Source organism: Pseudophryne corroboree, chromosome 4 (genome assembly GCF_028390025.1).
Source record: "Pseudophryne corroboree isolate aPseCor3 chromosome 4, aPseCor3.hap2, whole genome shotgun sequence".
NCBI lineage: Eukaryota > Metazoa > Chordata > Amphibia > Anura > Myobatrachidae > Pseudophryne > Pseudophryne corroboree.
The window spans coordinates 524,087,959-524,105,959 of record NC_086447.1 but is presented as its reverse complement, the minus strand read 5'-3'; the positions used below and the strand labels follow the sequence as shown (position 1 = coordinate 524,105,959).

General features: G+C 40.6%; 1 protein-coding gene across 1 annotated transcript in view; it reads left to right on the top strand.

Moving 5' to 3' along the window:
- The window catches only part of LOC134909895 (uncharacterized), a 166,448-nt gene that overhangs the window by 132,321 nt on the left and 16,126 nt on the right, over positions 1 to 18,001 (top strand). The window contains exons 18-23 of the mRNA XM_063917262.1: positions 6,996 to 7,061; positions 8,227 to 8,292; positions 8,482 to 8,547; positions 10,575 to 10,640; positions 10,834 to 10,899; positions 11,008 to 11,073. Coding sequence (XP_063773332.1) covers positions 6,996 to 7,061; positions 8,227 to 8,292; positions 8,482 to 8,547; positions 10,575 to 10,640; positions 10,834 to 10,899; positions 11,008 to 11,073 — 396 coding nt within the window. The remainder of the gene's footprint in view (positions 1 to 6,995; positions 7,062 to 8,226; positions 8,293 to 8,481; positions 8,548 to 10,574; positions 10,641 to 10,833; positions 10,900 to 11,007; positions 11,074 to 18,001) is intronic.

The following is an 18,001-nucleotide window of genomic DNA, read 5'->3' as shown; positions in this document are numbered from 1 at the left end:
CAATGCTGTTCTCGCTGGCCGGTGTCAGTTCTAGTATCCTCATCAGTGCTCATTATCTGTGTTGCATTGTGGTGACCAGTATACTACAGTACAATAGTCCAGTGCTGTTCTCACTGCCCAGTGTCAGTTCTAGTATTCTCATCAGTGCTCATTTTCTTTCTGCTGCATTGTGGTGACCAGTATATTACAGTACAATAGTTCAATGCTGTTCTCGCTGCCCGGTGTCAGTTCTAGTATCCTCATCAGTGCTCATTATCTGTGCTGCATTGTGGTGACCAGTATATTACAGTACAATAGTCCAGTGCTGTTCTTGCTGTCCAGTGTCAGTTCTAGTATCCTCATCAGTGCTCATTGTCTTGCTGCTTCATTGTGGTGACCAGTATATTACAGTACAATAGTCCAGTGCTGTTCTTGCTGCCCAGTGTCAGTTCTAGTATCCTCATCAGTGCTCATTGTCTTGCTGCTGCATTGTGGTGACCAGTATATTACAGTACAATAGTCCAGTGCTGTTCTCGCTGCCCAGTGTCAGTTCTAGTATCCAAATCAGTGCTCATTATCTGTGCTGCATTGTGGTGACCAGTATAATACAGTACAATAGTCCAGTGCTGTTCTCGCTGCCCAGTGTCAGTTCTAGTATCCTCATCAGTGCTCATTTTCTTGCTGCTGCATTGTGGTGACAAGTATATTACAGTACAATAGTCCAATGCTGTTCTCGCTGGCCGGTGTCAGTTCTAGTATCCTCATCAGTGCTCATTATCTGTGTTGCATTGTGGTGACCAGTATACTACAGTACAATAGTCCAGTGCTGTTCTCACTGCCCAGTGTCAGTTATAGTATTCTCATCAGTGCTCATTTTCTTTCTGCTGCATTGTGGTGACCAGTATATTACAGTACAATAGTTCAATGCTGTTCTCGCTGCCCGGTGTCAGTTCTAGTATCCTCATCAGTGCTCATTATCTGTGCTGCATTGTGGTGACCAGTATATTACAGTACAATAGTCCAGTGCTGTTCTTGCTGTCCAGTGTCAGTTCTAGTATCCTCATCAGTGCTCATTGTCTTGCTGCTTCATTGTGGTGACCAGTATATTACAGTACAATAGTCCAGTGCTGTTCTTGCTGCCCAGTGTCAGTTCTAGTATCCTCATCAGTGCTCATTGTCTTGCTGCTGCATTGTGGTGACCAGTATATTACAGTACAATAGTCCAGTGCTGTTCTCGCTGCCCAGTGTCAGTTCTAGTATCCAAATCAGTGCTCATTATCTGTGCTGCATTGTGGTGACCAGTATAATACAGTACAATAGTCCAGTGCTGTTCTCGCTGCCCAGTGTCAGTTCTAGTATCCTCATCAGTGCTCATTGTCTTGCTGCTGCATTGTGGTGACCAGTATATTACAGTACAATAGTCCAGTGCTGTTCTCACTGCCCAGTGTCCGTTCTAGTATCCTCATCAGTGCTCATTGTCTTGCTGTTGCATTGTGGTGACCAGTATATTACAGTACAATAGTCCGGTGCTGTTCTCGCTGCCCAGTGTCAGTTCTAGTATCCTCATCAGTGCTCATTATCTGTGCTGCATTGTGGTGACCGGTATACTACAGTACAATAGTCCAGTGCTGTTCTCACTGCCCAGTGTCAGTTTTAGTATCCTCATCAGTGCTCATTGTCTTGCTGCTGCATTGTGGTGACCAGTATATGACAGTACAATAGTCCAGTGCTGTTCTCACTGCCCAGTGTCAGTTCTAGTATCCTCATCAGTGCTCATTATCTGTGCTGCATTGTGGTGACCAGTATATTACAGTACAATAGTCCAGTGCTGTTCTCGCTGCCCTGTGTCAGTTCTAGTATCCTCATCAGTGCTCATTGTCTTGCTGCTGCATTGTGGTGACCAGTATAATACAGTACATTACTAAAAGTCCAGTGTCTTGTGCTGCATCTTGCTGCTGTAGGGTGCTGTGGTAGTGTCCTGTCACTGTGCATAGGTCATCATCATTCCAGTCACAGTGGTATCTGGTATCTATCTAGTGGTATCTAATTCCAGACATTACTGCTGTCTAATTCCAGATATATTACTGGCATATAATTCCACACATTAAAAAATGGAGAACAAAAATTTGGAGGGTAAAATAGGGAAAGATCAAGATCCACTTCCACCAAGTGCTGAAGCTGCTGCCACTAGTCATGGCAAAATGATGAAATGCCATCAATGTCATCTGCCAAGGCCGATGCCCAATGTCATAGTAGAGAGCGTGTAAAATCCAAAAAGCCAAAGTTAAGTAAAATGATGACCCAAAAATCTAAATTAAAATCATCTGAGGAGAAGTATAAACTTGCCAATATGCCATTTACGACACGGAGTGGCAAAGAACGGCAGAGGCCCTGGCCTATGTTTATGGCTAGTGGTTCAGCTTCACATGAGGATGGAAGCACTCATCCTTCCGCTAGAAAAATGAAAAGAGTTAAGCTGGCAAGAGCACAGCAAAGAACTGCATTCTTCTAAATCACAAATCCCCAAGGAGAATTCAATTGTGTCGGTTGCGATGCCTGACCTTCCCAACACTGGACGGGAAGAGGTGGCTCCTTCCACTATTTGCATGGCCCCTGCAAGTGCTGGAAGGAGCACCCACAGTCCAGTTCCTGATAGTCAAATTGAAGCTGTCACTGTTGAAGTACACCAGGATGAGGATATGGGTGTTGCTGGCGCTGAGGAGGAAATTGACAAGGAGAATTCTGATGGTGAGGTGGTTTGTTTAAGTCAGGCCCCCAGGGAGACACCTGTTGTCCGTGGGATGAATATGGCCATTGACATGCCTGATCAAAATACAAAAAAATTACCTCTTTGGTGTGAAATTATTTTAACAGAAATGCGGACAACAAGTGTCAAGCCATGTGTTGCCTTTGTCAAGCTGTAATAAGTAGGGGTAAGGACATTAACCACCTAGGAACATCCTCCCTTATACGTCACCTAGAGCGCATTCATCAGAAGTCATTCACAAGTTCAAAAGCTTTGGGTGACAGCGGATGCAGTCCACTGACAACTAAATCCCTTCTTCCTCTTGTACCCAAGCTCCTGCAAACCACCCCATCAACTCCCTCAATGTCAATTTCCTCCTTATACAGGAACACCAATAGTCCTGCAGGCCATGTCACTGGCAAGTCTGACGAGTCCTCTCCTAACAGGGATTCCTCCGATGGATCCTTGAGTGGAACGCCTACTGCTGCTGTTGTTACTACTGGCACTGCCGTTGTTGCTGCTGGGAGTCGATCGTCATCCCAGAGGGGAAGAAAGAAGACCACTTGTACTACTTCCAGTAAGCAATTGACTGTCCAACAGTCCTTTGCGAGGAAGGAGAAATATCACAGCAGTCATCCTGTTGCAAAGTGGACAACTCAGGCCTTGACAACTATGTTGGTGTTAGACGTGCGTCTGGTATCCACCATTAGTTCAGTGGGACTTAGAGAATTGCTTGAGGTAGTGTGTCCCCGGTACCAAATACCATCTAGGTTCCACTTCTCTAGGCAGGCGATACCGAGAATGTACACAGACATCAGAAAAAGAGTCACCAGTGTCCTAAAAAATGCAGTTGTACCCAGTGTCCACTTAACCACGGACATGTGGACAAGTGGAGCAGGACTATATGACTATGACAGCCCACTTGGTAGAAATAGTGCCTCCTGCAGCAGCAGCCGCAACAGTATCTCACAAATGCCGAATTGTTCCTAGGCAGGCTACGCTTTGTATCACCGCTTTCCATAAAAGGCACATAGCTGACAACCTCTTACGGAAACTGAGGAACATCATCGCTGATTGGCTTACCCCAATTGGACTCTCCTGGGAATTTGTGATGTCGTACAATGCCACCAATATTGTGCGTGCATAACATGTGGGCAAATTCCAGCACGTCCATGTTTTGCACATACAATGAATTTGGTGGTGCAGAATTTTTTAAAAATTGACAGGGGCGTGCAGGAGATGCTGTCGGTGGCACAAAGAATTTTGGCATTCAGCCACCGCGTGCTGAAGACTGGAGCACCAGCAAACACTCCTGAACATGCCCTGCCATCAGCTGAAGCTAGAGGTGGTAAAGAGGTGGAATTCAACCCTCTATATGCTTCAGAGGATGAGGAGCAACAAAAGGCCATTTAAGCGTATGCATCTGCCTACGATATAGGCAAAGAAGGGGGAATGCACCTGACTCAAGTGCAGTGGAGAATGATGTCAACGTTGTGCAAGGTTCTCCAACCCTTTGAGCTTGCCATATGTGAAGTCAGTTCAGACACTGCCAGCCTAAGTCAGGTCATTCCCCTCATCAGGCTTTTGCAGAAGCAGCTGGATAGATTGAAGGAGTAGCTAAAACGGAGCAATTCCGCTAGGCATGTGGGACTTGTGGATGGAGTCCTTCACTCGAACAACCAGGATTCATGGGTGGTCAATCTGTTGAAATCAGAGCACTACATTTTGGCCACCGTGCTCGATCCTAGGTTTAAAGCATACGTTGTATCTCTCTTTCCAGCAGACACAAGTCTGCAGATGTTCAAAGACCTGCTGGTGAGACAATTGTCAAGTCAAGCGGAACATGACCCGCCAACAGCTCCTCCTTCATTTTCTTCCACCACTGGAGCTGCCAGGAAAAGGATAACATTTCCAAAACCACCTTTTGGCGGTGATGCAGGGCAGTCAGGAGCAATAGCTGACATCTGTTCCGGACTGAAGGACCTGCCAACGATTACTGACATGTCATTTACTGTCACTGCATATTATTCTGTCACCATTGAAAGAATGGTGGAGGATTATATGAGTGACAGCATCCAAGTAGGCATGTCAGACAGTCCGTACATATACTGGCAGGAAAAAGAGGCAACTTGGAGGCCCTTGCTCAAACTGGCTTTATTTTACCTAAGTTGCCTAAGTGTGTACTCCGAAAGAGTGTTTAGTGTAGCCGGTAACTTTGTCAGCGATCGGCATAGGAGGTTACTTCCAGAAAATGTGGAGAAGATGATGTTCATCAAAATTAATTCTAATCAATTCCTCCATGGAGACATTTACCAGCAATTGCCTCCAGAAAGTACACAGGGACCTGTGATGGTGGATTCCAGTGGGGACAAATTAATACTCTTTGAGGAGGGGGATGTACACAGTGAAAGGAGTGAGGAATCAGGGGATGAGGAGGAGGTGGACATCTTGCCTCTGTAGAGCCAGTTTGTGCAAGTAGAGATTGAATGCTTCTCTTTTGGTGGGGGCCCAAAGCAACCAATCATTTCAGCCACAGTAGTGAGGCAGACCCTGTCACTGAAATGATGGGTTTGTTAAAGTGTGCATGTCTTGTTTATACAACATAAGGGAGGGTGGGAGGGCCAAAGGACAATTCCCTCTTGCACCTCTTTTTTATTTATCTATGCATCATGTGCTGTTTGGGTAGTATTTTTTTTAAGTGCCATCCTATCTGACACTGCAGTGCCACTCCTAGATGGGCCAGGTGTTTGTGCCGCCCACTTGGGTCGTTTAGCTATGTCATCCAGTGACCTCGGTGCAAATTTTAGGACTAAAAATAATATTGTGAGGTGTTCAGAATAGACTGGAAATGAGTGGAAATTAAGGTTATTGAGGTTAATAATACTATAGGATCAAAATTTAAGCTGTTTTTGAGGGGTCTTTTTAAAAAAAAACACCCAATCCAAAACGCACATGAATCCGACAAAAATTCTTCAGGGAGGTTTTGCCAAAATGCGTCCAAATCCAAAACACGACCGCGGAACCGAATCCAAAACCAAAACACAAAACCCGAAAAATGTCCGCTGCACATCTCTAGTTTTTACATTAATGACAACTAATAAAATTCTCAGGTATGAAAAAACATAAAGCACTCAATGTTCAGTTTTTAAAGGTATATATTCCACTACAACTGTCATAAAACATAAAGTAACCTCAACGCATTACAGATAGTTAAAGCTGTTCCCTCTTGTTTGGAACAGTATCCAGTTTATAGTGATACTGCAATCATTTTAGTTTTTTATAACATCATTAACTCTGCTCCTCTGAATCAAATGTATACAGTACATTTTAGAAAACAAGGTGTCAGACATTGACTGCCTGTTTTCATTGTTTAAGTGTATAATTAAATTCAGTTAACATACAGTTTTTCTCCTCCAGATGCCGCGTCCCTCTTTAACTTTTCCTTAACATTGCTACCTCTTTTATTAGCAGAGGAAGATGGTGGCAGAATCCTCTGCCCCTTAAGACTCATAGTGGGCCTACAGAATAGCCAAGTTCCATACTTACAGTTTAACACATTGAGGCACAGCAGCAAACAGCTTCACTTATAAGGAGCTGTTGGCAGATTCATCTTCACATCAGCAAATTTATATAATAAAATTGACAGCTGATAAAAAATTATGTCATCATGTTAGAGTGAATTGACCTGTGATCTGAACTCTCCCACCAGTATCAGTAATGCACAAGATAGAGTGATTGGGTGGTTACAGACAGAGACAATGGGGAAAGGTTTGGGTGTTAAACAAAGAGTAAAGATGGAAAAGGAGAGAAGAAAGAGGTGGGGAGAAAGTGTTGAGAAGGTTGTGAGAAAGTTGGGGAAAGATAAGGTAAGAGATGGAGAGAGATGGGGAGGGGGTTGAGACAGAGGGGAAAAAAATCAATAAATAGATAAAAATCATGCATCACCTGAAATTACAGCTAATAGTGAATAAACTTGTTATTTCTGTAATTATCTATAAAATATCAATTATGTTTCCATTTCTTCAGATTTTCTTCATTGTTTGTAAGAAAATCTAATGTTAGCCTGCAATGGAACTGCATTGGAATATACTGTATATATTCAGCTATACTTACTGTAGCTTGAATACATCTTTCAAATCAGTTAACTAAATCAGATAACTAATGATAATAATATGCAAACTTATTTTTACATAATTAATGTACTGCAGTAGTAGTTAACTCAGTACTCAGATTACCAACATACTGTACTATTGTTTCTTTATTTTTTCAGATCTTTTTCACTACCTTCAGGATTTCTTCTATAATAGTCTAAATTGGTTTAATCAATTCAGAGAAGGTAATATTAGTGGATTATGCTTGATTTTTTTATATCTGTTAACAACACGACAATAAATCCTACCTACCTCTCACGCTCACTGCCTGAATGTCATCATTGACTCTGAACTGTCTTTTATAAAGTTCTTGAACCACTCATGTAATATACAGACTATTTTACCAAATGACCTTCCCATTTTCACAGCTCAAACAAAATGTATCTTGTTTCCCTTTCTACACTTACACTCTGAACACACAACAACACTGCTGTGTGACTGGATCAAATAACTCATCAATAACATCTCACCCTTGCAATCTGTCTGGACTAATTTGCACAATGTTGCTTTTCTTATCATGCACAGTATCTACTTACCTATAAAGTAAGCATGCAAGCATCTTACTTAGCTTTCTTTCAGCTATATTCTGTGTCATTTTATTAATGTTTTTTGGAGTGCAGTAGATTAAGCTGGTGTTATATACTGTAAGTAAAGGCGAATAATAATACTCTAAAACTAAATTTAACACATTAATCATTCCTTGTTAGTTATGAAAATGACTAATAAGCTCAATACCCATGTGGTCCATAGTTCACAGGGCAAGTTTGCTTAATTACAGTAGACTCATCAACTTAATAATTAATTTTCTTTGAATACACTCCTTTGCGTCAACATTGACTGTACTAGTTAAAACTGGGTTAATCTGACAAAAGACAATGAAGACAGTTATTAAGGGAACAAATATTATTACAAAGGTTTTTTACTATTTGAAAATCATGGGAGCCTTATGAGGATCCAGACTTATTAGTACCTATGTTAATACATTTCTTTACACTTTTCACATAATGCTGACCACATGCAGGTTAACCCTGCTGCTTGGCCTGAGTGCTGACCAACAGGAACAATGTAAATTTTTGTCTAACACATAGGTTACCAATTTGGACATGGTCCAACTGCTTGGTGGATAGATCATTCACATTTACCAATATTGACTACACTTGAGGAGAACGGCATACACATGTTGACAGTCATTAACTTCTGACTACATTTACCAACATCCCAATAATAATTACATTTATTTTAATAATATTATTATTAGTCATCAGGCTTTATTTGGGAAAGCAGATATTGCAATATAAATAGATATAGATAGTAAACAAATAAAAAAAAGTTCTGTCTCCTTTGCCTCAGATCTCTTTCAATACATCCAGGATCTCTTCTATGAGTGCCTTGACAGACTCACCAACTTTGGAAAAGGTAAAGTTAATTTAAACTATAGCCATATAGAACAGTCATGTTGTACCAAAGTAATTTTTCGAAATCAGTAAAAATATCTAAATAAACTTACAGTACGCCGTGCCAAACAAACAAGTTGAGTATAATGATTAAAAGTGTTTTTCTTAAGCTTTGTACTAGACAGTATGTGTATTTGTTGTTCTTTTCCAGATCTTTTTCATTACCTCCAGAATCTCTTCTATGATTGGCTAAACAAGGCTAATCAGTTCCGAAAAGGTAACTTCATTTGGCATTAGAGCTACAGTGTACAGTGGAACATAAACTGGCATCCTTTATCTGAGTATTTTTCTATTTCAGTCAAAATAGCCCAGTGGCATAGCAAAGGGGGGGGGGGGTGAATGCTCCTCCTAACATATAAATTGTCCTTAGTGACACCTTGCCTCATGAAGAAGCAAGCAAGTAGAGTGGGCACCATGCAAATCTGCTCATCATGGTGCTCTGCTTATCACTGGCCATCTTCAAGGGAGGGGAGGACTTGTGGAGCAATCTGTCCTACTGTACACTGAGCACCATTCTGATTCTCCTTCTTTTCCAGTGGTCAATAAATGGTCTTACAAAAAAGAATGGCCAACTCATCTCATCCCTGAAGTGTTGCAAATGTCAACTGATGACATCCAAACACTGTCAATGCAAAGTAGCTTACAGCAAGCAAAATTAAGAGGCATATTCTAAAATGCTGATGCCTGCTGAAGATACCAGTCTGAAAGCCATGAAGGCAGTCCTAAGCCCTAAAATATACACAGTTTATGTCCATAGAATCTAATTGATACAGAGTCCTTTAGCCAATATAGCTTAATAGAAATTGTTTCTATTTAATTAAATAGAAAATGAGTTTCATATTTATATACATTTTAAAAAGAGGGTTAATTATCTAATGACAATAATTAAACTACTAGTCCCACTTCGATCCTTATATGATTGTAAAATATCTCTTGAAATACTTTATAATTTGTTTACATAAGCAGTGTAAAAAAATCTGCATATATGTTGTATATTATATTTAATTTTATGTATGAGTGTGGCATTTATTTATGATTAATATTTTTGTAGTATTATGTTTATCTTTTAATAGATGATCCCTAAATGGCAGGTGGTGCTGGTGGTAGGGAAGTGAAGAGAAGGGTAACAAAAAAGTGGAACAGAGAATCAAACAAATGAGAGTAAACAGTGGAGAATTAAAAAAATGGAGCGAGAAAGAAAATATTAGAGTGGATAAACTGAGGCTTCAAGACAGAGATAAGGACATATAGTGTAGACTAGATGGGACCCACAAGACCACGTCATTCATTTAAACTCAAAGCTGAATTGTAATGGGGCACATGCCCTTCCTTCCCCTCTATCAGGGTTCTCCATTTCATACACTGTGCATCCATGTGACCTTGCATCTGTAAGTGATCCTGTATGTCTCAAGTCCCAGCATGGTCACAGCTGTAAATCAATCTATGACTAATCGTGTTTACATCATGGAATCTTTTTTAAAGGCATATGCTCTTCTGTTGAAATGTTGTTTTTATATAAATTGAATAACTAAAACGCTAAAATATCTGAAGATTACTTATATGATTTATATGAAACAAAAGCTCATTGCCTCATTCAGGCAGTTTGAATTGTTAGTGGGGAATAAACATTTATATTAGTGTGGTTTACACTAAAATATTAGCACTAGCAGGAGTGTTAAAAACATCTAAATTTAATTTTACACTATCAAAATCCCTAAATCTAATGGGGGTATAGGCAGTCTCCATGCTCTTAGCCATTAATTTTAAGTTTGTATACCAGACCTTTTACTTCTCCACTTTGACCACTGAACTGCTCAAAAATTAAGTACAATAATAACTCATATGCTTCTATTCAGCACATAAAATATTAAGAAGATATATATTCATTTTTTTATGTATAGCTATTCTAGATGAATAAAAAAAGTATTTCTGGTAAATTGTTATTGTAAATGACATTCTAAGCTACTACAATTCTATAATTAATATTTTGTAAACATTTTATATCTCTAAGTTGTGCTTATCCTTTCTCTGGATTTGTTTTGTTATACTGTGCGATGGGGTTGGCAATTCCTCCAGTCAATGCCTATTTTTACCCTTTGCTCCCCCTTACCTCAAAATCTGTCCATGCCACTGAGATATCCATTTGTACACAAACTGTGCCATACAAACTGCTGTACTATAGTTAATTATAATGAATTAAACCTAAGTATTGGACAGTATGTTTTTTCTATTGCTATGTTCCAGATCTTCTTCACTACCTCCAGAATGTCTTCTCTGATTGGCTAGACAAGTTTAATCAGTTTCTAAAAGGTAATTTTATTCCACTTTATATATTGTACAGTGTTACATGGAACAGCAATCCTTTAACTGAGTTTTTATCAAGTAAAATATCCAATAGAACGCTTGCTGTGCCAAACAAACTACTATACTTTTGTATAATGATTTAAAATGTTTTTCTTAACATTTATACAGAACAGTAAAATTTTCTGTTGTTATTTTCCAGATCTACTTGACTACCTCCAGAATCTCTTCTATGATTTTCTAGGCAAGCTCAATCAATTTCAAACAGGTACAGTACATTTTTAATATTATAGCCCCAGTCAAAATCATACAAAATCACTAACTGTACAGTATGCAAAAAATATTATAATTATCTAAAAATTGTATGTTTTTTCAGATCTTGTTAAGTACTTACAAAGTCTCTTCCATGATGGTGTAAATAAACTTACTGGATTTGGAGAAGGTAATGTTTTATTAGATTTGAATGGTGCGTAGTTCTTCCCATTCAAAATTAAAATTTTCCACATTTCTTTTTTTTAACAATTTTTATTGTTTTTGTAATGGAACGAAAAATAGAGGCAAATATACACTGCTCAAAAAAATAAAGGGAACACTAAAATAACACATCCTAGATCTGAATGAATGAAATATTCTTATTAAATACTTTGTTCTTTACATAGTTGAATGTGCTGACAGCAAAATCACATAAAAATTATCAATGGAAATCAAATTTATTAACCCACGGAGGTCTGGATTTGGAGTCACACTCAAAATTAAAGTGGAAAAACACACTACAGGCTGATCCAACTTTGATGTAATGTCCTTAAAACAAGTCAAAATGAGACTCAGTAGTGTGTGTGGCCTCCACGTGCCTGTATGACCAACCTACAATGCCTGGGCATGCTCCTGATGAGGTGGCGGATGGTCTCCTGAGGGATCTCCTGCCAGACCTGGACTAAAGCATCTGCCAACTCCTGGACAGTCTGTGGTACAACGTGGCATTGGTGGATGGAGCGAGACATGATGTCCCAGATGTGCTCAATTGGATTCAGGTCTGGGGAACGGGTGGGCCAGTCCATAGCATCAATACCTTCGTCTTGCAGGAACTGCTGACACACTTCAGCCACATGAGGTCTAGCATTGTCTTGCATTAAGAGGAACCCAGGGTCAACCGCAGCAGCACATGGTCTCAAAAGGGGTCTGAGGATCTCATCTTGGAACCTAATGGCAGTCAGGCTACCTCTGGCGAGCACATGGAGGGCTGCGCGGTCCCCCAAAGAAATGCCACCCCACACCACTACTGACCCACTGCCAAACCGGTCATGCTGGAGGATGTTGCAGGCAGCAGAACGTTCTCCTTGGCGTCTCCAGACTCTGTCACGTCTGCCACATTTGCTCAGTGAGAACCTGCTTTCATCTGTGAAGAGCACAGGGCGCCAGTGGCGAATTTGCCAATCTTGGTGTACTCTGGCAAATGCCAAACGTCCTGCACGGTGTTGGGCTGTAAGCAGAACCCCCACCTGTGGAAATCGGGCCCTCCTACCACCCTCATGGAATCTGTTTCTGATTGTTTGAGTAGACACATGCACATTTGTGGCTTGCTGGAGGTCATTTTGCAGTGCTCTGGCAGTGCTCCTCCTGTTCCTCCTTGCACAAAGGCGGAGGTAGCGGTCCTGCTGCTGGGTTGTTGCCCTCCTATGGCCTCCTCCACGTCTCCTGATGTACTGGCCTGTCTCCTGGTAGTGACTCCGTGCTCTGGACACTACGCTGACAGACACAGCAAACATTCTTGCCACAGCTCGCATTGATGTGCCATCCTGGATGAGCTGCACTACCTGAGTCACTTGTGTGGGTTGTAGACTCCGTCTCATGCTACCACTAGAGTGAAAGCACCGCCAGCTTTCAAAAGTGACGAAAACATCAGCCAGAAAGCATAGGAGCTGAGAAGTGGTCTGTGGTCACCACCGTCAGAACAACTCCTTTATTGGGGGTGTCTTGCTAATTGCCTATAATTTCCACCTGTTGTCTATTCCATTTGCACAACAGCATGTGAAATTGATTGTCAATCAGTGTTACTTTCTAAATGGACAGTTTGATTTCACAGAAGTGTGATTGACTTGGAGTTACATTGTGTTGTTTAAGTGTTCCCTATATTTTTTTTGAGCAGTGTAATATAAATATCATGAAATGGCATGTAGACACAATAATGCACAGTAAGCAATATTCCAACATAATAAAGAGAAGAGTAATTAATTCTTCGTAAGAGGATATACAAATCCTGATTTGAGTAGAGAGAAGACCATCCAAAAAATGCAGTAAAAAAAGGTGGAATTGTCATTCATCAACTTATATAAAGAAAAAAGTCTTCAGAGAAAACAACGACATAGTTTTCCAAAGGCAGGCCTGCAGCAAGAGGCAGTTCATCAAATTACTGCATGAGAACATCAAAGTCATTGCTCATTATGAAACAAAAGAAGCAAGTAATCAGCAATGGAAAACATGGCTTACCACATTTCGGAGTGAAAACGGTATATCTATTACAAATACCCCATCAACAATGATAAAAATATCAGAAAGAAGAAAAGCACACATATAATTCAACCTTTAAGAGAAAGGGGAAGGAAAGGAAGGGGGAAGGAAAGCCTATATTTGCTTACCTAGTCAACTCACTGCATGGCTTAGGAAAGAAGGGGGAGCCCCGGTGAGATCAACACCCTAAAATACAGGAAAGGCAAACAGAAAGTATGGGGTCCAGAAAGGTATTTCTCCTATCAAAATACATTAATTGGAGCAGTTTCTGTTTAACCTCTTGTATCAATGGGGAGGATGCTGATATCCAATGGACAAGAATCACCTTCTTAGCTACAGTTACTATAACTGTTAATAATGGTAGGATGATAGACTTCAGACTACCAAGGGACCAATTCTTGAAATCTGCAAGATGACAAGCAGAGGGGTTAGGGGTAAGATGCAGGTCAAACAGGGAATTGATGTAATTTAACAACTTACACCAAAATCATCTGATTTTCCCACAACTCCACATACAGTGGAAAAAATTGGCTTTAGAAGCCCGACATTTTGGACAGGAATCGACAGATTCAGGAAACATATGTTTCCTCTGGATCGGGGAGACATAAGCCTTATGAGATGTTTTCAAATGAACTTCTTGGAGATAGGAGGACTTCAGATTCTTCAATGACTTGTCAAAATGTTTAGTTAAATCAGTAACAGAAGTTAAAGATGGTATAGCCGCCTGCCAAGCTCAAAAGTGTCATCCAGGCTGTTGAGGTGGAGTCAGGAGTCAGAAGGGAATATGACAGTTTTGTACAATATGGGCTGGATTTAAAGAAATTGAATAAAGTATTAAGAGGGTCAGTGGATAAAGTATAACTAGTAGAAGGGTCGAGGGATTGTGCAAAATGACTAGATTGTAGGTACATAAAAAAGGAGCGATTAGATAACTGGTTGAATTGCTCAAGCTCAGAGTATGGAAATATTGTTCCCCCTGGATCGAATACTTGTGAAGTCAGCATTAGGCCTTTTGACTTCCAGTTGAGAAATTCTGTGTTTGTTAGGAGGGAGAGAAAGATGGGTTCCCCATAATGGGACAAAAGGAGATGTGAGGTAATTCCTTGATAATTTCCTATTTATTGACCTCCAAGACAAATATAGGTCATGAAAAAGTAAATTATGCCTAATAGAACGAGGAATGGTACCTTTTTTAGAGTGAAGCAGAGCACTGGTAGCAAAAAGTGAAAAAAGTGCGCAGTCTAGGGCAAAGTCTGTGTAAGTAGAATTATTAAGCATCAAGTCAGTGATGTATCTAAACTGTACGGGTAGAGAATATCTGTGAAGATTAGGTGCATTCATACCTCCTTTAGAGTGGGGAGATTGAAGGTTATTTAAAGCGGTTTTGGGGCGTTTAAGCTGCCACCAAAACCGGCTTGTGAGATGGTCAAATTTAGCATAATCATATTTAGAAAGACTTATTGGCAACATTTGAAGGGCGTAAAAGAATTTTGGGATTTAGTACTTTTTACAATAGCTAAACTGCCCAAAAGAGATAAAGGAATAAACATCCATGATTCATATAAAGTAGAAATTTTCGTAAGAATTTGGGAATAATTACGTTTATGTAAGGAGGAAAGGTCTGATGGGATATAAGTACCCAAGTATTTGATACTATTTGTAGTGGAAAAAATGAGAGAACGACAGGTTGGAAATGCCTGTTACAGAAGGGGGGCAAGTTATGGAAAGCAATTCAGATTTAGCGATGTTTATACTAAAGCTTGCCACACTCCCAAACTAATGTATCAGTGCCATTACATGAGGAATCAAAGATACAGGGTTCGAAAGAAAAAGCAACATATCATCCACGAATAGGGCAGTCTTCAGGACAACATCACCAATATGTATTCCATCTATGAGCGGAGAATTGCGGATCATAACGGCAAGGGGTTCGATAGCTAGGGCAAATAATTAGGGTGAAAGTGGGCATCCCTGACGAGTACCTTTGTATATGGGAAAGGGAGTAGATAAATGTCCATAACATAAAAGTTGGGATTTTGGGGAAGAATAAAAGGTTTTTAAAAGGGCAATAAATGATAGAGGGTAACCAAATTTCTCCAATGTTTGGAAGAGGTGGGGCCAGGTAATGAGATCAAAAATTGTAAAAGTGTTGGGTAATCCAAGGGAATAGAGGGGGAAGGTAGAGGAGTGGGAGCTGAATATAAGGTCTCATAAAAGGATCTCATTGTAATTGAAATATGGTAAGGATCAGTAGTCAAAGATACATCTGGAGACCTCAAAGGATGCACCAGCATAGGGGAAGGAGTTCCTTTTAGGAGATTTGTCAGCATTTTACCCGTTTTGTTGCCAAACTTGTGAAACCTGTTGTCGACCTTGAACGTATATTTGTCGCCCATAGCACTTAAAAATGTGTCAAAATGAAGTTTTTGTGTGAGATAGGAATGTTTGTTAGAAGAAGTTGGGGTTGACTTATAGGTTTGATCAGCATCAGTGAGGGCTTGTTGGACTGAAAGGTAAGAGAGAGCATATTTTCTTTTCAATGCGATAGTGTAAGAGAGAATCTCGCCACGCAGCACAGCTTTGGAAGCTTGCCAAAAGAGGAAAGGCTCAGAGATTGCATGAGCACTATTAGTAAAAAGATATTGGTCCCCAGCCTCATGCAGCATGTCACAGAATTTGGAGGAGTGGATCAAATGGGAAGGAAATCGCCATTGTGGAGGGGGTTTGCGGTCAGGTTTAATCACAAGGGAAAACCAAGTTAAAGCGTGATCTGAAATAGCAATTACTTTAATGGCAGCTTCTATAACTTTTGGAAATAAGTGGTGAGATAGGAAGGTATAATCAATGCATGACAATGTATCATGTGCGGCTGAAAGAGAAGTGTAGTTCTTGTCCGTGGGATGTAATGCCCTTCAAATGTCAATTACCTGTAATGATCTGAATAAATGAGAAATACCTAATTTAGGGAGGTGAATGGAGCTACCAGAGGTATTTGAGTGATCTAGATAGGGGGATGTCACAAGGTAAATTTCTCCACATATAATTTGATTTTCATGGAGTTGAGGGTATAGTTTGAAAATCAATAACACAATGATTTGCTGTAAATATTAGGTCGTATATGTTGCAAAAAATAAATGGTGCATTATATAAGGTGACTTCTACTAGAAGGAACCTACCAGCAGGGCCAGCATCAGTCCGAGTGATGAAAATACAGATATGGCATTTAGCTAATAGGACTACACCCTGAACCTTTGAGTTATAAGAGGCTGCAGCTATTTAAGTCCATGGAAACATCTGAAGTTTTAGGGTTTCCGGGTGGGTTAGGTGTGATTCCTGAATAAAAACAATATCAAAATCTTGTTAAGATAAATATTGGAGAATTTTATGCCTCTTAGCCGGGGAGTTTATGCCCCCAACATTAAGAGAGCCTACTTTAATTTCAGTCATGTAAAATAAAGCATAAACTGAGAGACAGCCGTAGAGAACAGTCAGTGAAATATCAGTGCATTATAGACATTTCTAGATGAGATGTGGAGAGGTAGGGGAGGGAGATAGGAAGAAAAAAGAAAAACAAAACAAGTGTCAGGAGCCACCACTGTGGCTCATTTCTGTATGTGTGGCCTGTGCAGTCTCACCTGTCATATAATTAGGCCATCAACTTGTGCACAAACACCTGGCCCATCTAGGAGTGGCACTGCAGTGGCAGACAGGATGGCAGATTTAAAAAATAAGCCCAAAACAGCACATGAGGCATAGAAGAAAAATAGGTGCAATGAGGTAGCTGGATGGTCAAGCTAAGCGACACAAGTGTGCAGCATAAACACCTGGCCCATCTAGGAGTGGCATTGCAGTTACAGACAGGATGGCACAAAAAAAAACTAGTCCCCTAACAGCACATGATGCAAAGAAGAAAAAGAGGTGCAAATAGGTAGCTGGATGGCCATGCTAAACGACACAAGTGTGCGGCACAAACACCTGTCCCATCTAGGAGTGGCACTGCAGTGGCAGACAGGATGGCAGATTTAAAAAATAGGCCCCAAACAGCACATGATGCAAAGAAGAAAAAGAGGTGCAATGAGGAAGCTGGATGGCCAAGCTAAGCGACACAAGTGTGCGGCACAAACACCTGGTCCATCTAGGTGTGGCATTGCAGTTACAGACAGGATGGCAAAAAAAGAAAATACTCCCCTAACAGCACATGATGCAAAGAAGAAAAAGAGATGCAATGAAGTAGCTGGATGGCCAAGCTAAGCGACACAGGTGTGCAGCACAAACACCTGGCCCACCTAGGAGTGGCACTGAAGTTACAGACAGGATGGCACAAAAAAAAACCTAGTCCCTAAACAGCACATGATGCAAAGAAGAAAAAGAGGTGCAAGATGGAATTGTCCTTGAGCCTTCCCACCCACCCTTATGTTGTACAAACAGGACATGCACACTTTAACAAACCAATCATTTCAGCAACAGGGTCTGCCACACAACTGTGGCTGAAATGACTGGTTGGTTTGGGCCCCCACCAAAAAATAAGCAATCAATCTCTCCTTGCACAAACTGGCTCTACAGAGGCAAGATGTCCACCTCATCCTCCGATTCCCCACCCCTTTCACTGTGTACATCCTCCTCACAGAGTATTAATTTGTCCCCACTAGAATCCACCATCACAGGTCCCTGTGTGCTTTCTGGAGGCAATTGCTGGTAAAGGTTTTCCCGGATGAATTTATAATTCATTTTGATGAACATCATCTTCTCCACATTTAGTGGAAGTAACCTCGTAGGCCGATCGCTGACAAGGTTACTGGCTGCACTAAACACTCTTTCGGGGTACACACTGGAGGGGGGGCAACTTAGGTAAAATAAAGCAA